Source organism: Lissotriton helveticus, chromosome 6 (genome assembly GCF_964261635.1).
Source record: "Lissotriton helveticus chromosome 6, aLisHel1.1, whole genome shotgun sequence".
NCBI lineage: Eukaryota > Metazoa > Chordata > Amphibia > Caudata > Salamandridae > Lissotriton > Lissotriton helveticus.
The window spans coordinates 314,565,331-314,592,846 of record NC_136067.1 but is presented as its reverse complement, the minus strand read 5'-3'; the positions used below and the strand labels follow the sequence as shown (position 1 = coordinate 314,592,846).

Genomic DNA, 27,516 nt, shown 5'->3' with positions numbered 1-27,516 from the left:
GGCCAGTGCTGTTTTCTCTCTCTGCTCATTTGGTTTTAGAACAAAGCATTAATTATTTTTTTGTCTACGATTAGCCTCTTACGGGTTTAATTAGATATATATATATTGTAAAGATTTCACTTATAAAAAAAGAACCTGGGTCCCACACATAGGCAAAAATATATTCAATGTACCTTAATACCAGTGACAATCCTTTGATTCAAAACTGAAAGCTCTGGATGATACTTACAAACAGGGAATAATTAATATCACCCAATCATGTTTTACAATCATATTACTATTGTTAGACCTGGCACCTTGGCATGGGTCTCCCTTCCATTTTTTGCTGTTGCCTCATGCGTTTTTGCTGGTTATAGATGCTTTGGGCACTGTGCCACTGCTATTCAGTGCTGCAGTGCAAGTGCTCCCTACGGTAAATTGATTTTATTTATTTATTTTGAAAGTTTTATATAGCGCGGACAAGATCCTTGCAGATATCAGAGCGCTTTACAAAGAGAAGTACATGAGGGAGCATGGTTAACAGATAAATCAATAGGTCAATTAATACAAATAGGTGGCAACTAAGCCCAACATGACATGAGTACAAAATGGTACAAATAGGTGGCTACAAAGCCAAACATGTGAGTAATAAGACAGTTCATACAAATAATCAAAAGGGTCAAACATGTAGTATAGATCGGTGCAGAGTACTAACAGTGGTCAAGATAATAGTTCAGGTGTATTTACCCATGAGGATAGCTTTTACTTCATTTTTAAAGAGTGTGGTGGAAGAGATAAGCCTGGTTTCGGGCGGGAGAGAGTTCCAGATCCTAGGCGCCATTCCCGAGAAGGAGCGCTTATATGTTTTTTCCTTCCGGAATCTTCGAGGTTTCAACAGAAGATTGTTTGTGCCTCTGGTGTTTCTAGCTCCTCCAGAGATTGTCAGTTTCTGAGCGAGGTATCCGGGTGAGTTTAGATCTACCGCCTTGTGTGTCATGCAGGCGATTTTCAGATGTATTCTAGCTTCAAATGGCAGCCAATTCAGGGATTTCAAGTCAGGGGTAATATGGGAGTGTTTTTTTGACCCAGTGATGAGTCTCGCTGCAGCGTTTAGAGAAGCTCTTAGGGGTGCGGTTGTAGTTAGGGGGAGTCCACAGAGGGCGATGCTGCCGTATTCAATTCGAGGGATGACTAGTGCTTGTACTGCGGTTTGGAAGTCTTTGGCTGGGAGGTAGGGTTTAAGTTTCCTCAGAGTGTTGATCTGGAAGTTTGCTCCCTTTGTTGCCTTGCTGATATGTTGCTGCATGTTCAAATTGGTGTCGAGTGTTATGCCTAGGGATTTGCTGAGCCCACGATGGTGGGTTGGACATTGAGTGCGGTTAGGTCTTTAAGCCAAATTTGAGTGGTGGAGACCTTCGCTGGAGGTGAGATCAGAAGGAACTCTGTTTTCAGGGCATTGAGTTTGAGATGATTATCTGCCAGCCAGGATTGGGTGCATCTGATCGTTGAGTTCAGGAGCAAGATGTCCTTGGGGGACTGTAATTTGAGATAAAGTTGGGTATCATCTGCGTACATGTGAAAGTGTACATTGGATGCTTGTAGCAAGGTGGTGAGCGGTTCCATGACTAGGTTGAACAGAGTTAGGGATAGAGAGGATCCTTGGGGGACACCTAGCGTTACGGGTATTGGCGAAGACATCAGGTTGTTGCTCTTGAATTTCTGCGACCTGTTGTGAAGAAAGGAGGTGAACCACTTGAGAACAGTTCCAGATAAGCCCATTCTTGTGTTTAGGAGCTCAAGTAGATGCTCATGTTTAACGGTATCAAATGCTGAGGAGAGATCAAGGAGGATGAGGAGGCAGGTGTCGTTTTCGTCTAGCATTTGAAGTGCGTCGTCAATTATGTGAGTCATAGCCGTTTCTGTACTGTGCCCTGCTCGGAAGCCTGACTGAAGAAGTCTGATTTTGAGCGTTTTATTTCCTGAAGTAGGCGTTTCTCTTTTTCTTCAGATCTTTTAGGTGCATTGCCGAGGGAGCTGATCTCCAGGTACGCTCTGCCATTCGCATGTCTCGTCTATCTTCATTGAGTCTCCCATCGTACCATGGATTAGAGATTTTAGTAGAGGCTCTTTTTAGCTGCATAGGAGCAGCCTCATTAATTATAGAGGTCATAGCGTTGAGATAATGGTCCGTCAGTGTTTGAACGTCCGTATCGCCTGTCAGTGGCAGTAGGAGATTGCACCTGTTAGGGGGTAGAGAGCCTGGGTTGAGTTTTTTCATGTCTCTTTTCCAGACTTTGGGTTTGGATACTTGAGCCGGGTTAACTTTAACTTTTTCATTGATAAAGAATGTGACAGTATGATGATCTGACCAGTCACAGGGTTGGATGGAGTCGAGTTGGATAGATTCCTCTTTGGAGATGATCAGGTCGAGGATAGAACCTTTCTCGTGGGTCGGGCTGTTGCATATTTGGGTGAGGTTGAGGGCATCGAGGAAGTTTTTAAGACTATTTACCACCGCGTCCTTGCAATCATTCCAGTGGAGGTTGAAGTCACCATGGTATATTTGGGTGAGCTGCCATCCGGAATTGGTTGAGATCATATCCATGATTTGTTGGGAAAAGGTGAAGTTGTCCCTGGGTGGGTGGTAGATGCTGTGAAGAGAGCATATCGGTTTGCCCTCACTGATAATGTCAAGGCAGATGTATTCCCAAGTTGTTGGGGATGGTAGGGAGGTAGAAGTGACTTTCTGAACAGAGAGGTTATTCCTGTAGATGCATGCGATTCCACCACCTAATTTGCCTGCTCTGTCTAGCCTGATAATGTGGTAGTTGGGAGGAACCAGAATGTCCATTATAGGTGTCGAAGATTCAGTTAGCCAGGTTTCGGTCAAGATGATTAGGTCAAGGTCCATTGATAAGAGGAGATCAGCAATAGCGGCAGAGTGTTTCGCGGCCGATCTACAGTTGAGGAGAGTGCATTTGAGACGAGGTGTGTTGAGAGTGGTAGACGGTTCTAGAGAGAGAGGGACTTTTCTAAGGTTATTGGGGATGAAGAATCTGCTGTTTAGTGTGGGGGGTCTAAGGGGATTTGAGTGTATCGTGGGAATGTTGAGGTGTGGGGTGGTTGTGTTATTTTGGGGGGCTGGGTCATAGGAGCGGAGAAGGGTGAGTGTGTCGCGGTCAGAAGTAGAGTTGTGGGTGCGACGAGGGCGGTTGTTGCGATTGCTAGCTGGGAGTGAGGTCAGGTTGGGGGAGAGTTGAGTGAGAGAGTTAGTCGGAAGGGTGGGGGACCCGTTGGGCGGGGAGGTGTAGTTGTGTGAGGGGTTGTAGGGACGACGAGGGGGACGAGGGGACCAGTTGGGCGGGGAGGTGTAGTTGTGTGAGGGGTTGTAGGGACGACGAGGGGGACGAGGGCAATTGCTGCGCCTATGGGCAGTAATTGACGCCCGGTTTGGGGCGTGTTGAGTGAGGGAGTCAGCTGGAGGGGTAGGGGACAAGTTGAGAGGGGAGGTGGGTGCAGGGTGTATGGGGTGGGTGGCGAGTAGTTCCTTGATGTTGTGTATGTCTTCTTTGATCTGAGTAAGGGTGGCCATGATGTAGTCCATCGTGGGGTAGGTGGTGGAGGTGGGGGCGGCAGTCAGAGGTGAATGGCTGACCAGGGAATTCGTGTGCAGGTGGGAGCGTGGGCTGGTGTTCGAGGAGGTATGCGTTGTGTTGGTGTACGGGAAGGTGTTCGGGAGGAGAGATGTTTTGGGCGGGAGGGGTGTGGATGAGGTAGGGAGGAGGTTGGTGGTATGAGTGAGGGCATTGGTGGTAGGCGAGGGGGTCAGGGTGTAGGCTGGGAGACTGATAGTCGTGGTGGAGGAGCAGGCAAGTTAATGGGGGCTGAGAGTAGGAAGGGAAATGGGATAGGGGATGGTCCTGTTGTGGGGAGGGGGATTTAAATTAAGAGAGGAGGTGTGTTCTGCGTGGTTAGTTAGAGGGTAATGGGGACTGAGAATGGGGGGGGATGAAGGGGGGGATTTGCCGCAGTGCGTGTTGTTCTGATGCTGGACTAGGTTAGGTGTGTTGTGTGTGAGAGCTGTGCTGTTAGGGGTGAGCGTAGTGATGATGCCCGCTGTAGGTGTGAGAGGAGTGTTTATGGTATGCGTGGAGGTCTGGGGGTTGTTAAAAGGGGTGGGGGTGTGAGTGGTGTAAGAGGGGGAGCGATCTGTGTCTGTGTTTGAAGCGTGTGTTACAACTGCATGGTGCTGAACTGGGCTAGAGGGGTTGTGGGTGGGAGATGGGCGATCAGGGGTGGTAGGTGTGTCCCTGATTGAGGAGTATGTGGCTGTGAGGTCATGGTTGGTGGGACTGGAGGGGATATGAGTGTTGGACCGCGATTGGGAGAGGTGCTTTTTGAAGGGGAACAGGTTATCTAGCAGTTCCAGGTTCCTGTCTGTGGATTGAGCTAGGACAATCCCGTTATTGTAAATGGTGATAGTGGCTCTGCCTGGAAAGAGTTGGGATGGTGTGATGGAGAGAGTTAGGCTGTGAGCGGATTTCCTGGTGGAGGAGACGGTGAGTAGGGTGAGGAACGCTTTTCTCCATTGAGCTCTGCGTGTGGTATGGAATATGATATCAGTGTTCAGGGATCCAGTGACCGGTGAGAAGTAGGTGTCAGCAAAGGGGGTTTCAGGGTGTGACCTAAGGAAGTTGTGTTTAAAGCGTTTAGCGGCTTTTTTGGTGAGTGATGGTGGGTAGTTGATTTTATATGTGTGATTGCCAATCGGATCCATGTTGCGATGATGGTTTAGGAGGGAATGGGGGAGTGCAGTGTAGTGGTACACTTGTGCAGGAGAAACAAATACATACAGTAGGTTACGCAGTGCAAGAGTAGTACTAGTGATCAATCAGCATAGCCCAAATGTAAGAGTGTGCAGAGAAACATATACATACAGTAGGTTATAGAGTACAAAAGTGGCACTAGTGATCAATCAGCATAACCAGAATATACGAGTGTGCAGTATAGCAAATACATACGTTATTACAGTATAGCAAATACATATGATATTACAAAGTAAAGCAAATATATACGGCATTACAATGTACAAAAGTGAAATAAAATACTGGGAAAGGGTACAGATGCAAGTATCAAGTTACACGGATCAAAAGTGACCCTAAGGGGCAGAAGTGACACTAGTGATCAACCAGAGATATATGGATCAAGAGTGGCCCTAGGGGGCAGAGGTGAAACTCGTGTGCAACCAAAGATATATGGGATAGTAGTCGGTGCCTTAGAGAGAAGAGTGAAAATGGATGCAGGTTGTATAACTGTGCAATAGTGCAGGATACATTAGAAGTATATTAAGTATGAGGTAGTAGTCTGTGCATAACAGGAGAGAGAAAGTAGGAATATAAGTAGGTTACATTAGGTGTATATTAAGTATGAGGTAGCAGTCTGTGCATAACAGGAGAGAGAAGGTAGGAAAGGGGAGTAGGTTACGGAAATGTGCAGAGTAGTGCAGAATACAAGTGCAAGTATAATACTGATAGAATATAGAGATAGGATCCAGATACAACAATTTGCGTGAGTCAAAACTCAAGAGTCGAAAGTGACATTGGTTGTCAAACCAAAAAATATGAGGTAGCAATCTGTGCATTTACAAATGTTCAAAATACAGGTAAAAATGGCACTAGTGAGGAACCAAAATATATGAGGTAGTAATCTGTGCATTACAAATGTTCAAAATACCGTTATAGGTATAATACTGCTGTATGGATTAGTAATTCCATGATTGGTTGGCTTGGTTTACTTGTCAGACCCTAGTACAGTGCACTGAGTGTGCCCAGGGCTTGTAAACCAAATGCTGCTGGTGGGCTTGCGATACCAAAGGGGATGATGGATGGAGCGCTTGAGGAAATCAAACACTCACCCCAAGTCAACTGATCTGGGTTTAATCCATCATCATGCTTTAGCTCACTCCACCACCCCAGTTCCGACATGGCCATATGCAAATCAGTCTGAAGCTGTGCCTCATGGGAACAGTCCAGCCCGAACTGCCAAGACATGTCTTCCCTGGACCGGAAACAAGCATCCTGGGACCGGTTTCGGGTTCATAACCCTCATCAGACAGGCTATCATGAATCCAGTGGCAAAGTGAGCAAGGGACCCATGTCTGGGCATACCCTGTCAACTTAGGGCAAACAAAGTGATACCAAAGGGGATGATGGACGGAGCGCTTGAGCAAATCAAACACTCACCCCTAGTCAACTGATCTGGGTTTAATCCATCATCACTCTATAGCTCACTCCACCACCCCAGTTCAGACATGGTGGGCTTGCAGCACTGGTTGTGCCACCCACAGAAGCAGCCTGTAAAAGTGTGTCTCAGGTCTGTCATTGCAGAGCCTGTGTGTAGTCTGGTACTGCGATGTTGACTGGGAAAGTTCAACCACTTACCAGTCCCTAAACCTTCCCTTTTCTGCATATTAGTCACCCCTATGGTAGGCCAGAGGGCAGGATGCATTGTAGGTAAAAGGTAGGACAAGCCCTGATGTGTGTGGCATGTCCCAATAGTGAATTACAGCCATTTTCGTTTTGCATTATTGCAAGTACACCTGTTCCCCACAGGCCAGAATGGGCAGATTGATTATTACATCTTATAATCCTAACTGACTCGGGGAACTAGGTAGAAATTGGAGTTTAGTAGGCCTGAACTCAGAATGATAAAATTCATCTTTTAGTGAAGTTGGTTTTAGCATTCTGTGTTTGAAAATACCACTTTTAGAATGTGGGTATTTTCTTGTCTAAATAGCCAAGCCTGCCTCTGCTAGGTTGTGGATTCCTTGTCTGGAGTTTGAGTGACAGGGGCTGGGGGATTCCAGGAGACAGTGTGAGTCAGCACAGGGCTGAATAGAGAGCTCTGCATGCAGATGGGAGGGAGGAGTTGCACCTGGGACCTGAATAGGGATGTGCCTTCCCTCCACAATGCTGGCTCCACCTCCTGTGGTGCGTCTGAGGTCCCTGGTCTGCACTGTGAAAGGAAAGAAGGAGTCTTGTCAACAAAGTACTCCAGGACTGACCAGAACTGGTTTGGACTAGGCAAAGGCTTCTCTGCCTTCAGAGAACAAAGGTAATAAGAGTATGGTTAATACTTTATTGTTTGGCTACTTAAAACCATTACAATGTAAACGCGTTCAGTTCATTCGTGAAAAAGACAACTCAATAAAAATTACATAACTTTTTTCTTTCAATTCGCTAAAACAATGTAAGCAGTTAAAATTCAGCTAAAAGTTAGATTCAGATCGGTAATTATTAACAGTCGAAGGTTCTGTTATGGGACCTGTAGATAAAGTGCCGCTCTGCTGATGTAAGAGAGATTCAGCAGCTCTAGTATCTTGCAACAGTTTTGACGCTTTACTGACAAATTTGGTGAACCCAATGTTCAGCGTTGTGTTGTCCGGGTTTAAGGTAGCTATTATCGTTTGGAGGCATGATCGAACTTCTAACCTGATCCAGTCTTGTGAAGTATCTCCAAGGGCTGGAGATAAGAGCTTGCCTCCTGCTGAAGTATCAGTGACAAGAGACTTCACCCACCAGCTCCCCAAGTTTTCTTTGGAAGTGCCTGCCGTTGTGTTGGGCTTTCTGAGGCACTGCGTGTCGCAAGAAGCTGGAAGAGCGTCTCACGAAGAAGAAGCATGTCGCCGAACTGCTGCTGTCGCTTCACAACGCGAAAGCTCCTCGCAACACCGGAGAAGAGGATAGACGTCGCACCAGATGTCACCGCATCATCGGAGAAGCGTGTCGCAGCCACAGTCGTCGCATCACTGGGAAAGCGTGTTGCCGCTGCAGCTGTCGCATCGTTGCTGAAGCGCCTCACATCGCCGGAGAAGAGGATCGATGTCGCCGCATAATTGGGAAGCGTGTCGCAGGGCCTGTCGCGGCTCAGGAAAATCATTGAGTCCCCGAACGGCCGTTGGGCAGGCACGCATCGTGTCGCATCAAGGAGAAGACACCATTTTTGTTTCATTGCACCAGATCTTCATCGCATCACGGCGTTGCTGGCCGCATCGCCACGGAAGCTCAGTAAGAAACCGACGCTTCACCTCCCCACGCCGAAAAGACCAGACGCATCCCCTACGCATCAGTAGGGAACTGACGCATCACCGTTCTTGCGTGTAAGGAACCGACACATCACCTTTCCTGCAACACTTTTGCTGTATAGCGTTACGCATCCTAAGGTACATTGAACTCAAAGTGTCGCATTTTACATTTTAAGAGAACTAAGCTAATTCTACCATTCTCAAAGTACAGTATTGTGGATTTTTTTTAAGTCTATATAAAAATACTTATTTTTATACTACAACTTGTGTGGTGTCCATCTGTAGTGTTGTCACTGGGTTACTGTATGTATTCACAAATGCTTTACACACTGCCTCTGAGATAAGCCTGTCTGCTTGTGCCAAGCTACCAAGGGGGTGAGCAGGTTATTTTAGGAGTGTACCCCCTTACCCTGACTAGACGCAAGGGTCCCTATTTGGTCAAAGGTACCTACCTCTGCCAACTAGAGACCCCCAAATCTAACAACTACTATACCTAATAAATTAGAGATATAACTAAAGTGGAAACAAAACTACAACCCATTGCATTCTTGTAAGACTCCTTTTAGGATACATACAGCATTCATGCTTTAGAGGCAATGTTATAATGATAAAACTGAACAAACACAAGGCAAGAACCTACTTCCATTATTTCCAACCACAAAGTTAACGTTTGGTCCGAACTGGAAGGGTCCCAGCATGGAGTGGCACATGAAGTTTTTGAGTGAGATACTTTCAATGATCCCAACTTCACCAGTACTCTAAAGAAAGAAAAACAAGTTTAAGCATAATATTGCAACTGAGCCTTATTAGCAAAGTATCTAGTCTAGTGGCTTGTGCTGCCCTTCTGAATCCTTCATTATGCTAACTCAAAGGAAATTTCACCTTTTATGCCAGACCTTCACTCTACCATAAACACAGATATTTTCAGCTTAAGACCCATGTATACTTCCATATTCAGACTCGTGATTGGATAGAGAACAATACAGGCAACCTTCGTAAAGCAGAAGGTAGCAGAAGTCCATTAGACAATCTAGGACCTTAATGCTGATTAATATATAGCTTTACCACTATATTTGCCTATATGAAATAATAAAGTCACCACAAGACGAAAAATTACATTTCCATATTACCCACATCTCTGAAGATCCTCCTCCTCTGAATAGGACGAAACTGGACTATGCTATGAAGCATTAGGAAAGAACAACAGGAATCAAACCAAGCCATTAAATCTGTATTTGATTATGAAAGCCTAATAAAATCTTTACGAGGGTGGCAGATATTTTATCACTCAAAACTAAAACCAATCCCTTATAGATAATATTTAATACAGGGTAACTAGACTTTTCAATGTTTTTTTTATGCTATATTTATTCAGTTAACATGTTATTCATGGGACAGGGAATAAGAATTTCTACCAGGAAACCTAGAAGCACAAACAGAAGTAGGAAAAAATGTTATAAATATCAGCACTCTTGTAAAAATTGAAGCTTCAAAATTCACTAGAATGCTATTCTTCCACACAAAGAAGTAAAAACGAGAACTTGCGGCAGTCGTGCCGAAATCTGCATGAGAGTGGGGAGGAACAATGCCTGCAAAGAATCCAACACTATCGGCACAACCCACACCCATGAATCCAAACCCTACAAAGCACAATTAGGTTGCATGTGTACGCCTGAAAACAGATTGCAATAAACTGTGTCCTTGAGACTGCAAGGACTGCAAACCTTCCAACGAATCACTCGTCAACAAATGAGAATTTGAACAGAATTCGCCACTTTCATCAAGGTCTCTCTTGTACGGCTCAGATTACAGCTAAAAAACCCTTTGTCGTCATAAATAACGTGACAAATTATGGACTGCTTTGCTTGATTCTGTATGACATTATACAAATTAAAAGGGAAAAAAACATACCGAGTGCGAGTTATTAAGGCTGCCATCAAAATAGTTTTGAGACTGCCTAGCATCTTCCTCAGCCCCATCATCAGAATCTTCAGCTCCTTGTCGGGCTCGCTTTTGCTGCCCCACTCCTACCACAGGGCTGGAATCTTTTCTTTTCATTGATCCTAAATCTGAAGGAGAAAAGAAAGAGCAATTGAAGAAAAATACAAAATCAGTGTTATCAAGGTAACAGAAAACAAAACTCCAGAAATAGAGCAAGGAAACACGCTGAAAGGTAGCAGCTGAGTTAACCTACTGATGACCTGCACAACAAGCTCTATATCTAGTATTAGCTCTTGTTCATGTAGACTTTGTGGATATTGGTTTGACAGTGCACCTGTCTAAAACACCTACTGTCTCTAAAATACATACCGTGGGCTTTGCATCATCACTTTCAACTGCTGTTTTTTTTCCTAAACCAGCCTCATTCAGCCATTTACTTGAGACCTTGTCAATCACATCTTGGCTTAGCCAAAGAACACTTCTTTTACCCCAATGCTAATCTTTAGGTGTATCTTTCTGCCTTCAATGGAGTGAACATATTACAATGATTGAGAGACTATTTTAGATCTTTCCTCTCCCTCCGTCAGCTCCCTGATGCTAACAAATATCACACACACACACAAACGAATGCTTCTGCAAGCCAACGTTAGCACATATAGCCAGAACCATTAGCTCTATCAATACTGGCAAATGCATTGCTGCTTTTCCATTTACAGGAACTAGCTAACAAAATCAAAAGCCTAAAGAATACTCATGCCATTTCCTGGTGAGGGAGGGGTCATGTTAATTTAACACACCTCAAAATAAGGTACTCAAGAACACCCCATATCCAAGAGAACGTTTTACCATTTTTAGAGTGTAAAATACTACTCTTAAGAGCAAAGCTATTCTATTCTTTCCGACTCTCTTTAATGTTTAGGCTTTTCAAGTTACTCTGTATTTTGTGGGCAACTTCAGAACGTCATGTCAACATAGCTATTGCCTACAAAATTATCATAACATGTGTGATGCAACAGTGACATGACCTTCAAAGATGTTGGCTTTGGGCACCTCAAAGTGTTCCTTAGGTTATCTTATGTAAGTCAAGTTTTTTCTTATCTTTACATTTAGTAATTGGAAGTGGGTATATTATTAACAAGTCAAGAAAAGGGTTGACATCTTCCATTTTTAACATCTCAAGTACTTCAAGTCCGATATGAGCAGTTTATTAAGAATGGAGACGTTTAACTCTGAATTGATAATGGGCAAACGAAATTAGCAGAATGACATAGGTGTGCATTGTGTTATACTTTAAGTCAGATTGTGTTTCACTATGCTCCAACTGGACTGATGCAAGGGTATGAACGGTAAAGACCTGTAACCTAGATAAACTCATTCTCTAGTTAGTTCAAGTGAAAAGAAAGCCTCTCAGCAGGTGGAATGAAGAAAGGAGGCAGGTGCTCATCAGCAGCAGACTCGACTACGGATACACCTTCTATGCAGGCATCACACAGAACTCCTCAGGATAATACAGAACGGGTCCTCCACATGCCCCGCCACCCCCACAGCTCGGAACACCTGCAAGAACTCCACTGGCTCCCATTCAACAAAAGAGTCATGATCCAGATCCTCACACGCCTACAATAGCCAAGGCCTGCCCCTTATCCACGTGCCTTTGTATAGACTCAGTTGCAAGGAGCAACGCTGACTCCGTAGAGTATGTAACTCTAAAGCCCAATTGTGAGGGGTGGAGTAAGTTTTGCTGGTTCATATTTGTGACTAATTCTAGATTCAACACTTTTTCTGCTATTTAGGAGAAATAGGGCAGAAGTGAAAATCGGGTGCAGGTTTTCCAGCTGACTTGGGTCAGCTCCAGGCTTTTTCAGTAGGGGAGGACAACTGCCTGTTTCCAAGATTTAGGGACTACACCCTCGGAGAAGGAGAGCTCGGGAAGTGGCCATATATACGGCAATAAAATCTCCAGGCCCGCTTTCATGATCTTAGGTGTCGTTGGATCAGTTAGAGAGCCAGATTTAATACTTGAGGCTATGGCTTTTAGATCTAAAAGTGAGGGTGGGTCAAATTTAGAGAGGCAGGTGGCCCCATCCCCAATGGTCCTCTCAGCTTGGCAGCTCCTCCCATCATGAGCCTCGTCCAGAAAGGTATCATATTTTGGCTACCTTCTCCGCAAAATAATCTGCAATTCCATTACACGACTCAAATGAACTGGTCATCGGAGTCTCAGTTCTCACCAGTGAGGATAGATCTTTAACAATGGCAAATAATTCTTTAGAAGAGTTATCAGCCTGTTCTATTATTTCCTTGTAGTAGGCGGCACAGGTTTTTGTGATGAGGGAATGATAGTACTTTAAATAAGTTTATAAGTAGTCTTATTGTACTCTGAGTAGTCAGTCTTCTATATACGCTCCAGGCACTTACAAGATTTTTTTAACTGATCTTAGTGCTTCATTGAACCATGGTGCGGATTTAGTCCGCCTCCACGGAGCACTGGCAGCCCAGGGTGCAACCAAGTCCAAGGCATCCTTAACCCTCTTATCCATGGAGCAACAAGTCACATTAACATCCTTTCACAGGGAAGGGCAATTCTGCTGGAGGGCATGCATGAAGTTTGCAGGGATAAATCTGGACCACCTTCTATGTGGAATACATATCCTCAAGTAGCTATAGGGAGGATATTAGCTAACGGGATGGAGAAAGGACCAAGATGATGGTCGGATCATGGAACTGCCAGAGTGGGTTCAATTGCTAACGCTGCACAGTTAGTAAAAATAGGGTCTAATAAATGGCCTTGTTGGTGTGTAGGGAGAGTGGATTTGACTATTAGCTGCAGGGCATCTAGTTCCTGACATAGAGATTGTGCTTCTTATTTGTTAGGTCATCAAAATGTAAATTAAAATCCCCCAAGACTACCATTTTCGTATATTGTAGTGCAGGTTGTATCATTTGCTCCACTAAGCTGGGAAGTTGGTGGCAGGACCAGAGAGTAGATAGATCAAGAAGCTCTTTACAGTGTGATTACCAGCTACTGTGATTGACAAAAGGCTGCTTCACTACTATCTATGTTGGCCCTGTCCAGAGTGCAGTTAAGAGATAATTTATAAACTATGGCTATACCTCCCCCACGTTTTCTCTGGCGATCCAGTCTGAGGATACCATAATCCTGAGGGAGGGCCTCCATTAACTCAGGAGCAGAGTCCCCAGTCACCCAAGTTTCCGTGAGGAATAAAGCATCGAGGTGGTTATGTTATGTTAATTGAGTTTGTAAAGCGCCTGGTTACACTGACCCAGTGTGTCTCCGCGCTAAGGTGGCAGCCAAAGGACCGGAAAGCCACAACAGAAATAGTTAACGGCACACCAGATTAACCTACAGGAAATAGAAAGTTCTTCAGACCTTTGCGAAAGATGGATTCAGATTCCTCCAGCCGGAGACTCTGAGGGAGGGTATTCCACATCTGGGCCGTCATATAGCGAAACGAGCGGCCACCCATTCGAGCTTTCCTGATCTTAGGGATGTGCACCTTACCTCTCCCACTTTACCTAAGCAGTCGAGTAGGTGCATAGGGAGTAAGAAGGTTGTGTAAGTACACAGGGCCCTTTTTCTGTAAAATCCGGTGGCTTACACACATAGCCCTGAACTTCACTCTCTCCCTAATGGGAAGCCAATGCAGGGAGGCAAGCACTTTCTTTACAGACGCTCTCCTAGGTAACATAAGAACAAGTCTTGCAGCTGCATTCTGGATACTCTGCAATCTCCGTATGCACTTGTCAGTTGCACCCAGATACAGGAGATTGCAGTATTCCAGGCGCGAGGTCACCAGGGCATGCACCATGATCTTTCTGGATGCAATAGGGAGGGTATCCAGGGTCTTCCGTACACCACGTAGGATGCCAAAACACGTGCATATCACCCGCCTGGTGTGATAGTCGAAAGACAGTTTGTTATCCACCCATACAAAAGGTTTTTTGCTTGTTCACACGGTGTCTGGGTAGAGCCCAACATCTGAGGCCACCATGCCGATGACCAGACTGACGGAACCTTTCACTATTACCAGTGCCTCGGTCTTAGTACAGTTAAGCTTAAGACAATTACGTGCCATCCACTCAGCCAGTTCTTGCAGGCACGACATAAAGTTAACGGCCGCATCGGGCCGAGCCTGAGTCAGGGAAACCACTAGCTGAGTGTCATCGGCATAAGACAGGGCGTTAATCCCAAACGTATCCGCTATTTTTGCCGGAGGGGGGGGCGACCTAGAGATTAAACCGAGTCGGGCTCAGGGTTGAGCCCTGAGGCACCCCCTGAGTCAGCTTGATGTTCCTAGAGTAGTGGGCCCCTTGCATAACTTGAAAGCTACGCTCGGTCAGAAAAGATTCCAGCCATTTCAGAGCCCCATCAATAACACCACCTCTCTTTAAAGCTTGCAACAAAGTATGGTGGGCGACAGTATCAAATGCTGCACTTAGAACTAGCAAAATTAGTGCCGCTGTTTGTCCGTCGTCCACGTATTTCCGAATGATCTCGGTGGAAAGCAGTAGTGCCGACTCATTGGAGGGCGCGAAAACCAGACAGAGGGGTGGAGGAGGTTTTTCTTGCAGATGTGCTCTGTCGACTGTATATTCACAATCTTCTCCGCTACCTTAGCAAAATAAGGAAGTAGAGAGATGGATTGCAGGTTGTCTAATTGCTCCATATTAATATGGGGCTTCTTTTGCAAAGGAAGCTCCACTGCCTCCTTCCATCTGTTAGGAACAACTCCTGCGCTAAAAGACATGCAAATAAGATGTCTAATAAATGGCTCTAATGTTTCCAAACTCCCTCTAAGCACCCTAGGGGTCCCAGGATCCCTGGGTGATCCTGATTTGATAGTGCTCGCTTTCTTTTTAAGAGTATCCGGTGCTGGCACCAAAAAATCCATGGAGACCTTGAATTATAGGAACATCCCCTTGTTCCCCCTTCCCTTCCACGCTAGCATGAGCAGAGCCGGGGAAAGAGGAATAGATCTGTTCTACCTGTGCCGCAAAATACTCTGCCATCCGATTGCAGGATGTCTCAGATCCCACAACGGGAGGAGCAACCAATGCCAAGGAGGACATTTCTTTAAAAACCTTAAAAAGCTCCTTAGTGTAATTTTCGGCTGTTTGGATTCTCACCTTAAAATAGGCTGACTTTGCCTTCTTAATGAGCGAGTGATATGACTTAATACAGCTTTCGTATTCCTCTTCCACAAGGGCGGAGAAATCTTTCCTCCATCGTCTTTCAAGGCGCTTGCAGCTTGTTTTGGCAGTCCTGAGTTCTTCCCCAAACCAGGGGCCGATTTACGTTTTTTTGTGGACACCTTATTAGACCGGGGTGCTGTGCAGTCCAGAGCGTCAGTAATACGCTACGCCCTATGCAGTCATGAATTTCGTACTTGTGCTTGCTAAGGGATCTGCAGTTAATGAGCATTGCGTTTATCTCAAGCCTAGCCCCTTGTTCTACCTTGAAAGTGTGTGCTTTATATGTACAGTGGGTGCAGTTTAGAAGTGCTGCAACCATGACAAGGTTGTGCTTGCAGATGTCAGAAATCGGTTGGCATAGCTCATGTAGGTGCTCCATAGAGTGTGTTAGGCGTTGTTTTGCTCCCAAACAGCCAGGGGTTCTGGCCCCTAGCCCCAGCCGTCCGCAGACAGGCGGGCACCGGCTTGCCTTGGGCGCGCGCGCATCCGCACCTGCATGCCACTAAAATAGACGCCAAGCCGGCAAACTGGACTGCTAACTTCCGTGGTCTCAGCGGAAGTGAGGAGAAGTGAGCGGAGGTGATGTAATTATCTGGCCCCGTCCTCTGCACAAACGGCACAGCAGCCACAGCAGACCGGGGGGGGGGGGGGAGTGAAGATCAAACGGGTGGGTATGTAGTAGAGGGGACAAGAGATTAGCCAAACAAGAGAATAACAAGCATTTACAATGCAATGGTTTCGCCTTTACAAAAGTTAGAGCTATTGACATTGCTCATGACATTTTTATTTATGGTTTTTGTTTTTATTAAACATAAATAAATGGCATTGTCATTTACAATGCCAATAGCAGGGCAGGAGAGCAAGCACAAGCAACGAGGGGGCAGGACAGCAAGCACGAGCAAGGGGGGGGGCAGGGGAGCAAGCACGAGCAATGGCAGGACAGCAAGGGGGGCAGGACAGCGAGCACAAGCAACAAGGGACAGGGGAACAAGCACTGAGGGGGGAGGACCGCAAGCACGAGCAACAGGGGCAGGGGAGCAAGCACAAGCAACGGCTGGACAGCAAGGGGGGCAGGACAGCGAGCACAAGCAACGGGGGGCAGGGGAGCAAGCACAAGCAATGAGGGGGGAGGACAGCAAGGGGGGCAGGACAGCGAGCACAAGCAACGGGGGGCAGGACAGCAAACACAAGAAACGAGGGGGGCAGGACAGCAAGCAAAAGCAACTTTTTGTGGACCTGTGAGATTGTCAGGTGGACAGGGTCATTGTCTCCCTTGGCCCCCCACACACACACAGAGCCCCCCCACACACAGAGCCCCACACACACACACACAGAGCCCCCCCACACACAGAGCCCCACACACACACAGAGCCCCACCACACACAGAGCCCCCCCACACACAGAGCCCCACACACACAGAGCCCCACACACACAGAGCCCCACACACACAGAGCCCCACACACACAGAGCCCCACACACACAGAGCCCCACACACACAGAGCCCCACACACACAGAGCCCCACACACACACACAGAGCCACCCACACAGAGCCCCACACACACAGAGCCACCCACACAGAGCCACACCCACACAGAGCCCCACACACACACACACAGAGCCCCCCACACACACACACACACACAGAGCCCCACACACACACACACACACCGAGCCCCACACACACACACACACACCGAGCCCCCCCACACACACACCGAGCCCCCCCACACACACACAGAGCCCCCCCCACACACACACAGAGCCCCCCCCACACACAGAGCCCCCCCCCACACACAGAGCCCCCCCCCACACACACAGAGCCCCCCCACACACACAGAGCCCCACACTCACAGAGCCCCCCCACACACACACAGCCCCCCCACACACACAGAGCCCCCCACACACACAGAGCCCCCCACACACACAGAGCCCCCCACACACAGAGCCCCCCCACACACACAGAGCCCCCCCACACACACAGAGCCCCCCCACACACACAGAGCCCCCCCACACACACAGAGCCCCCCCACACACACAGACCCACACACACACACACACCGAGCCCCCCACACACACACACCGAGCCCCCCACACACACACAGTCCCCCCCCACACACACAGTCCCCCCCCCACACACACACAGTCCCCCCCCACACACACAGTCCCCCCCCACACACACACAGTCCCCCCCCACACACACACAGAGCCCCCCCACACACAGAGCCCCACACACACACACACAGAGCCCCCCCACACACAGAGCCCCACACACACACACAGAGCCCCCCCACACACAGAGCCCCACACACACACAGAGCCCCACACACACACAGAGCCCCCCACACACAGAGCCCCCCACACACAGAGCCCCACACACACAGAGCCCCACACACACAGAGCCCCACACACACAGAGCCCCACACACACAGAGCCCCACACACACAGAGCCCCACACACACAGAGCCCCGCACACACAGAGCCCCACACACACAGAGCCCCACACACACAGAGCCCCCCCCCACACACACAGAGCCCCCCCCCACACACACACAGAGCCCCCCCCCACACACAGAGCCCCCCCCCACACACACAGAGCCCCCCCACACACACAGAGCCCCACACACACAGCCCCCCACACACACAGAGCCCCCCACACACACAGAGCCCCCCACACACACAGAGCCCCCCACACACACACAGAGCCCCCCCACACACACAGAGCCCCCCCACACACACAGACCCACACACACACACACACCGAGCCCCCCACACACACACACCGAGCCCCCCACACACACACACCGAGCCCCCCACACACACAGTCCCCCCCACACACACAGTCCCCCCCACACACACACAGTCCCCCCCCCACACACACACAGTCCCCCCCCACACACAGAGCCCCCCACACACACACAGAGCCCCCCACACACACACAGAGCCCCCCACACACACACAGAGCCCCCCACACACACACAGAGCCCCCCACACACACAGAGCCCCCCACACACACACAGAGCCCCCCACACACACACAGAGCCCCCCACACACACACACAGAGCCCCCCACACACACACAGAGCCACACACACACAGAGCCCCCCACACACACACACAGAGCCCCCCACACACACACACAGAGCCCCCCACACACACACACAGAGCCCCCCACACTACACACACAGAGCCCCACACTACACACAGAGCCCCACACTACACACAGAGCCCCACACTACAGACACAGAGCCCCACACTACAGACACAGAGCCCCACACTACAGACACAGAGCCCCACACTACAGACACAGAGCCCCACACTACACACACAGAGCCCCACACTACACACACAGAGCCCCACACTACACACACAGAGCCCCACACTACACACACAGAGCCCCACACTACACACACAGAGCCCCACACTACACACACAGAGCCCCACACTACACACACAGAGCCCCACACTACACACACAGAGCCCCACACTACACACACACAGAGCCCCACACTACACACACACAGAGCCCCACACTACACACACACAGAGCCCCACACTACACGCACAAAAGAAATCAAATGCCACACTTTTTTGCTTACATTTTCAATAAACATTTCCCTGTTAAAAAAAATAAAGCGGTTTAAACTGTCCTCAAATAAACTTATAATACATACAAACCACTCGGCTGCCTGCCTTGTGGTTTAACCCAGCTGTAGACCAAGAGCTTTATGTCGTCACACCATAAACATGCATAATAGACGTTTATGCCTTACACTTATCCTCATTTCAGTGACCACCATTCCCTACTAAAGAAAGTGTTACCAGGGATTTATAAATTAAGCGAGCGACCCAAAAACTAATAAAAAGGCCAAAACTTTTCTACAGCGCACTCAAAAGGAGCAAAGTCATCTTTCTGACCTTCCTGCCTTCTGAACATGTTAAATCATTTTGGAAAAAAAAACCTCATCATTGCCCATTTCATACCCAAAGGCATCTGGATGACTTGCTCACTTAGTTCAGGAGACAAAAAAAACTTTCTGTGACTAATGCAAGTACCAACAGAGCTTGCACACATTCACTGTTGCAACATCCAGTAATTGGCAATTTTTTTTCCTTAGTCAAGATTTGAAGACATGAAAACAGTTTATGTAGCAATTTTACAGAACCTTTGCACAACACACATGAATTAAAAATAAAACGGATGAGAGCAAGGCTTGAGACAACGATTCATTCAAGAACACACGAGCAGGCTATATGAATCACTCTGCAACTTCCCTAACCCAAAAGGCCGACACTTTTCAGCGGCTGGGGGCACTGCAAAACTGCATGTAAAAGTAAAACTCCACCTAAAGTAGCCAGGGGCTCACAAAATATGCATATATTCTAAAGAGAAACTGGGATTTCCTCACTCCAACTTCTAGCTAGATATGTTTTCATGAAGGCGACGTCACAGAACTCCGTCATTCGAAATTAAGATTAATTATCTTCATCAGTGCTGCACTTTAACAGAGCTGGGTCTCCCTGCAGAGGGTGAACTGACAGGTGGGCGCAGTTGTGACAATGTGAGGGTGCAAACAAATACAAACAATGAACATCTTTAAAAGGGAGGAGGGGCTAAAGGGGGTCATGGCAGAGGGTGGCAGTGGTTTAGCGAATAGTGCGGTTGAGGGATGAAAATTGGCAGAAGGGATGGGTGCAAGGTCACAAAGGGAATGACGGCTGGGTGGATTGACAGGTTGCAGGGTGTAACAGACACAGTAGAGCAGGGTCATATGGCCAAGAATTGTGGCACAAGTAACAGGCGGGCATATAGTGCGAATGAAGGGTGGCACAAGTAAGAGACAGGGGTTTATAGTAGGTATGAAGGCTGGCACAAGCACTAGAGGTGGAGGTACTGCCAGGAGGGTGGTAAAGAGAAAATATAAATGGCACAGACTGGAAAGAGGGTGGTGGCACAGGAGTGTGGGTGGCAGTGCGAGCAGAGTGAAATAGGCACGGAGGTGGACTAGACCACCAGGAGGGTGCTAGAGGAAGCTGGCCTTGTACAGGGAGTGAAGCCGGAGGGGAGGTGGTGTAGGCAGGAAGGTGAACAGTACAGAGATGGTGGATGCAGACACAGAAGCAGGGTGAGAAGGAGGGGTGATATGGAGAAGGAGGGGTAATAATAATAATAATAATTATTATTATTATCCTCCAGGCAGGGAGGCAAGTGCTGTACTTGTAACAGCTGTACGAGGAGATGGTGCAAAGGCTAGGCCAGCACAGACCCTTTGGACCCCCGTTCTCACTCACTGCGGGCCTTCTTGGAAACAACCGCTCAGCCTTCTCTAGGAAACGCAGCGCCTTGTCTTGATGCCCGTTCTGGATGGCAGTTAACGCTATGGCAATACAGCGCTCTGCTTCGTCCCTGTTCGATTCCATTGCGGAAACAGTCATCGGGAGTCCTGGCTCCGGCCGACGCGCCTGCTGATGACGTAAACCGATTGGAAGAGCGATGCAGTACAAAGGCGTCACCAGTTTCAGTGCTGACTGATGCTGTTTCTTCTGACCATGGAAACGAAAGAAGGACTTTGTGCCTCCCGTGGACGCATCCTACTGAAAGCCCCATCTCACGTTGACTTCTTAGACACACATACTTGCTTACGTTTGAAAACACGGTTGCTGCCGAGCAACAACAAGTTTTCACATATTAAAGAAGGAACTTATTACTTATCTCACCTGCAAGTAACGCATTTTCCTTTACTTTCCCTTTGTCAATATGTTGGCCACTGTATACTTCCTTCACACAAATTTGCAAAGAATGTAGTTCCAACAGGCACATATGACCATTTCCCTGTGCGCTCAGCAGAGAGGCCAAGGATTGGAAGAGCCTTTGTTCTTAACACATTTTTGACCCACTGACAGGCACTGTGAGAAACTTGCACTGCTTTCGGCCTCCACTCTAGAGCTCTCGATCGCTACCCCCTATAAACGCCTGGATACGACTCATTTCAAAGTAATTACCATACAAGAGTAATGATGCATCACATAAACACTACAGAAACATAACATCAAAGTCATAACTAACATTCTTAGGAAACTAAACAACGGACTTGTATTACCTGAACGTGTTTGCATTAATTGTTCAGGAATTAACTAGTGTTTAGTCTGTAAAGTTAAGAACATGATTATAGGTAGGGTGACCAGACGTACCGGATTTCCTCAGGCAGTCCCGGTTTTCAAAGGTCTGTCCCGGTGTCGCAGCACTTCTGTTGATTTTAAATACTTGTCCCGGTATAAAGGTCATGTCACCCTGTAAACCTACATTTAAAGTATGTTTTCTTTTGGGGCGCCTCTGAAGTCTGAAATAATAATCCATGTTTCTGCCAGGCATCAAAGGAGGAGGTTACTGCCTGTTCGCAAAAGAGAGCGGGGTGGAGGAGGGTGGAGGGTCTGCTATTGCAATATGTAAACATAGGGTAGTAATTGTGTGTGTTTACACATACACACATTTATTTACACGCTGTTGTGTGTATGCTCACACACTTACACAAGGATGCGCAAAAAAAAAACAAAAAAACGGGATACGGCCACATATATAAGTTAGACTAAAGACTTTAGTCCTACTTGTATGTCTGGCCTGTCTCGGATTTTGCTTCTGAAAATCTGGTACACCTTATTATAGGGCCCCCATAAGGACCTGTTTACACTTTTCGTTTTAAATTGCTACTCGGCCTGGACCCAGTGCTTAGTACACGGCAGTCAGTTTCCCCTCTCCAAAGCATCTGACGGAACCTGTGAGCTCATTGGTTGCCTGGCATCCTCGCCACACCCGTCCCTTAGTCAGCCCAGTGTTCAGCCTTAATTAGCGGGCGGGCGATTGTGTAAAAGTACGTTTGGTTGACGCTTGCAATTGGCAAAGGACTGGACTAGAATGCAGAGGCACACGTATTTTATGCGCAGCACACCCTCACTTTTTGGCAGCATTTATATTTGAAATGCTACTTATTAAACCCACGGACACCCGCGGAGTTCGCTGTAGACTACTGCGTGATGCAGGGCAGGCCCTAAATCTGCTTGATCGTTGGCGGAAAGAAAATGAGCTGTTTATTGGGCGAGGGGGGCAGGGGAGTCGTTGCCTTGAGACGGCCGGAGGTGTGAGGAAGATGAAGGGAGGGGTTTAATGGGGGTGCTACAGGTTCCGCTGAGGTACTTTAAGGGCAGTGACCGAGGAGGGGCTGAGTGGAGGGGACTCAACTCTCACAGGATGCACTGGTTCCCTCGGATGTGGAAGAGCCTGCGACTTCTCGACTCGGGGCTTCGATGCGCCTTCTGTTTTTTTCTGACTCCAGTGCATCCTTCCTGCGGCCGAGCTCCCCTGATGATAGATAGAGGGTGGGGTAATAAATCGGGAGGTGCCAGGAAGAGGCAGCAGCCGTAGGCCGTTTGCCCCTTTCTGCTCTCAACATGCTAGCCATTTGTTTTGACATCTGCACCTCCACTCCCCTATCTCCCGTAGAACATCCTTCCTCCCCCAACACACACACTCTCCGACTGGCAGCCATCAGTCTGAGGGTAATATGCAAAATATTCCGCTTCTCAACCAAATATAACTGAAATGACAACGACCGCTGGAGGGCAGGAGACAAAGAGGGGGGGGGGTTGAGAGGAGGTAGTTTGGCGGTGGGCAGTCCGGGGCAAACCTGGCAGAGGGAATCCATGGGCAGGAGAGAGTCTGGTGGGGTAGACAGATCACCTCAGATGGAGGGGTCAAGGGTCCGAGCAAGACAGTGGAGAGGGGGAGGGGGCGAGCATGGGCTGACAGGAATCTAGGAAAAAGGGTACTGGTTTTGCACCCCAGATATGTAAATAGCATAGGGGGAAGGGTCTGACACACCGTTTCAAAGGGAGGGTGGAAATTGCTGGGCAGAGACGTGAACAGACAAACTTGGATTTGACGTGGACAGACAGACTCGGATGGTGTAAGAGAGCGACCTTGGACAGGCGGAAAGGCCACGGAGGATCACTGGAGGAGGACAGGGTTTGTCAGAGACAGAATTGGCAGGGCAGTGGAATCAAGGATTGGCCGAGGACGGGAAACAGAGCGTGTGACAGAGGTGTGCAAAGACAGGACTGAGGAGGGCCCCCGGGCAGGGAGGAAGGGAGAGGTAAACACAGGCTGAGACAGTGAGGAAGGGGCAGGCCTGGGATGGCTCTAGTCAAAGGAATGGGTTGGTGGCGGCATGTTGAATCACAGGTAAACAAACACTAGGTAACGAGCGTCAGCCGGAGTCAGGGTTCAGTCCGCCTCAGCCTGGAAACAAGCACGGGAGAGGACACGGACGGCGGGAGGGGGGCGGGAGAGGACACGGACGGCGGGAGGGGGGCGGGAGAGGACACGGACGGCGGGAGGGGGGCGGGAGAGGACACGGACGGCGGGAGGGGGGCGGGAGAGGACAGGAACGGCGGGAGAGGACAGGAACGGCGGGAGAGGACAGGAACGGCGGGAGAGGACACGGACGGCGGGAGAGGACACGGACGGCGGGAGAGGACACGGACGGCGGGAGGGGGGCGGGAGAGGACACGGACGGCGGGAGGGGGGAAGGATCACGGCTCACGCACATTTCTAAACAAAATGCTCCTTACTTGATCGCCTCGTGGGAACTCGAATCTTGCAGCCAACTTCAACAACAGACACTTAGCAAAAGAAGAAAACAGGCGGACTCCAAAAAAAAAATAACACACACCCACCACCGTAATGACGAACAGAAGTGGGTGGAGAGGGAAAAAATGTCGGGAACGCCCCCGAATCTGGTCCGGCCTTGACGGACAGATCTCTGTTCCAATGGCTAGCCTCCATTTATGGAGCTAGCCAATGGAACAGAGGGCGTATTCCAAGAGTCCCTTACTGAAGACTAGAGATTTCTCCTGGAGGCGGAGCTAACGCTCCGTGCTCCAGGCGAAACCTAAAAACAAGTAACAACAGTTAAAATGTAGAAATTAAAAACCAGTATTAACAATTAAAAAATGCACAACACGGGCCAAGCTGGCATATGTTACCACCGTTTCTACCTCCTTCAATAAAGAGTAAGCCCCCAAACAGACACTGCCACTGTCCGCTTAAAAAGAATATATATATATGGAGAAGACTTAGCATTACTGACAAGTCGATGGAACCAGTTTAAGACTTTAATGCGCTATTCAAATAATAAGTGCTGGTATCAGTTGAAGTGGTCAATTCATTTATACCGTTTTAACAGGCGTCCTACATTAGAGTTCCTGGTATACTCTTCCCCTATGACGTTAGGTGTGTCATATTCTTTGGAGGGTGTAGAGGGTATCCATTATAAATCGCTTCTGATGTTTGCCATTCTTCAATATTTATAGATAAGTATAAAATAACATTATTCCCCTAATATTGTATTATTACAGAAAAGCATCACAAAAGAATCTGGGAAAGCCCATAATACCTCCCATCCTGCATACCCTAGAGGCTCAAATTGAATTTTACTTTTAAGGTACAGTGTATACTACAATGATACAGTATTTGTTATAAAAATAGGAAACACTGGTGTTGGTTTTTTTTCCTTGTAGGTCTCCCACCCTGCTGTTCCCTTCCTTCCCTTCCCTCACATCATCACCGGAAGATATTATAGCAATCCTAATTGAGGCTATCGAGAGGTCGACATTTTGAGCTACGAACTGATCCAGGGGATTTGTCAGGTTGACACCTTTACTCCATTTCCAGATACCACCATAACCCATCCACATCATTAAATATACAAACATATTGTTATTATTATTTTGTCTAGTGCAAAACAAATCATACACAAGGGGATCTTTCGGCGCCACAATAACAGACGGGGAGACAGCTAGTTAGTGGTTGAACAGCCAGGTTTTAAGATATTTTTTTTTAACTGTGCAGGAGCGAATATGGGCCGGCAGTTTTTTCCAATGACAGGGAGCCAGATAAGGAAACGAGCGTCCGCCCATTCTAATTTTGTTTATTCTCAAGGGGCACAGAAACCTCTGGTCGCTATATCCAAGTTGTTGGGAAGGAATATGCGATTTTAGCTTCTTTTTTAAGTAGCCTGGACCCTTCCCCTATAGTGTTTTAAAGACCAGACACAGAAGCTTAAACACTGCCCGTTTCCTTATGGGCAGCCAGTGGAGCAGTCACAAGAGGAGTTCAGATGGTGTCCGAGGGGGCCGATTAAGGGCTAAGCGAGCAGCTGTGTTCTGCACTACCTGTAGACTTGAGAGTAGACCTTCCCTTATCCCTACCAGTAGGGAATTGCCATAGTCCAGTCTACTGAGTAGTAGTGCTTGAATCAGAGATTTTCTTGCTGAGAGAGTAATCCATGGGAATACCTTTCTGAGCATTCGTATCAGGCCTAAGCATGTGCCAGAGATGCTTTTCACATGTTCATCCATGGAGAGTATGTCATCCAATATGACTCCGAGATTTTTCACCCATTTGTTTGGGTTTGGAGGTCCACCCAGCTCAGAAGGCCACCAATCAGTAGACGTAAACTCGTCCGCCTTTTGGAATAGAAGATTCTGAGTTTTGCTTGTGTTGAGCTGCAGAAAATTTGCAGTCATCCAAGCAGCCATTTTTAACATGTACTTTTTACATTTTTCTCTAGACATAACGGGGTCTGGGTCAATGGTTATTATCAATGTGTATCATCCGCATATGAAATGGTCTCAAAGCCACAGGTTCTAATGATAGTGGCCAGGGATGACAAATAAATGTTAAATAGAGTGGGGCTTAGAATGGAACCCTCTGGGACCCCTTTGTCCATAATCGAGGTTTGAGATGTAAACGAATTTAATTGGACTAAATGTGTTCTTGTCGAGAGAAAGCTTTCAAACCATTTTAGCGCTATTCTGCTGACGCCTTTCTCTCGTAACCTTTGCACTAGGATTCGATGATGTCAAACGCTGCCGACAGGTCTAGGAGAATCAAAATGGTTGGGGTACCCTTATCTGAGGCCATCTTAATTGTATCTGTTACTTCAGTTAGAGCGGATTCTGTACTATGTGACGAACAGAAGCCTGACTGGGAAGGGTCAAGTAAATTGTTCAGTTCAGTTCAAGAAATTCTGTTAAGTGCTTATTAACTAATGCTTCCATAATTATGGGGGAAAAAGGAAGTAGTGTTATGGGTCTGTAGTTCTGCAGGTCAGGATTTTTTCAGTATGGGTCTGACTCAACCCTTCTTCCATTTCTGAGGGAAGTAGGCTGTGGTTAGTGATAGGTTACAGACTTCAGTAATCGGTGCCGCTAGGGCAGGGGGCAGAGCTGAAATGATGTAAGGGGGGGCCTGGTCAAGAGGAGAGCCTGATTTTATGTGTACTAGTAGGGCCTGGGCTTGCTCTGGAGTGATAGCATTAAAAACTTCCAATGGGGAAGAGATTACATCTAGAAACTCAAAGTTACACGGTACAGCTCTTAATTCCTCCTCATTGCTAAAAGAGCAGTAGATTTTATCGATCTTTGGATGGAAGTGATTTGCAAGATCATCACAAAACCTTTGAGTCACATGAATAGTTGGATTATTTATTTACCCTAGGGTTAATAAAATCTTTAAGAATCTTGAACTTCACTGATTCCAACCCCTAAATGGGATCTTCTTGCGGTGCTGCATTTTTTAAAGTATACTCTGAAAGCCATTTTATAGGCTAGTTTATCTTCCTCCTAATTTGATTTCCTCCTTTTTCTTTCCCATTTTCTACAAGTAGCTTTTTACTTCATAAGGCTGTCGGTGTAAATGCAAAAAGCATATGCACACTACTCATTGACAATAAAACACTCAATCCACAATTCAAACTTCCAATAAACGCCAAAAAACAAAATTGCATACCCTTCTACACCCATGGCCACAAAACGGCACCTTTATTCTCAAACAAATGACTACTCTGGCCTATTCCATAAACAAACACACATCACCATCATAACAACAAAAACACATCCCTTCAAACACACTCTCCTTTCCCATACAAAGAACAGCTGTACCCTCTACTTACTCCTAACAGACCACATTCCAGCAGCAGCAACTCCCTCTCTCATATCATCCTCCAACATCCCCTGCTATTTTTACCCAAAACAAACATTTCTTTCTTTCCACCGCAATTACTACCTTGTCATGCTACCAAATCAACTACAAACATTCATAATCCCTGTTCCTGTCCTCTCGCACACCACATGCACTCTTCTCCAACATGCATCACTACCCCATTCCGCTTCAATATAAACTTCCCCCGTACTTTAGAACCAAATTCTACACTTATATCACATATGACTAGTCCACAAAAACCAAA

At 47.5% G+C, this 27,516-nt stretch overlaps 1 protein-coding gene across 2 annotated transcripts in view; it reads right to left on the bottom strand.

Moving 5' to 3' along the window:
• Positions 1 to 27,516, bottom strand: part of SMC6 (structural maintenance of chromosomes 6) — a 1,026,872-nt gene that overhangs the window by 942,276 nt on the left and 57,080 nt on the right. For both annotated transcript variants that reach the window (XM_078647759.1, XM_078647758.1), the window contains exons 2-3: positions 9,974 to 10,131; positions 8,703 to 8,820 (exon numbers count right to left, since the gene is read on the bottom strand). In XM_078647759.1, coding sequence (XP_078503885.1) covers positions 8,703 to 8,820; positions 9,974 to 10,120 — 265 coding nt within the window. In that variant the 5' untranslated portion in view covers positions 10,121 to 10,131. The remainder of the gene's footprint in view (positions 1 to 8,702; positions 8,821 to 9,973; positions 10,132 to 27,516) is intronic.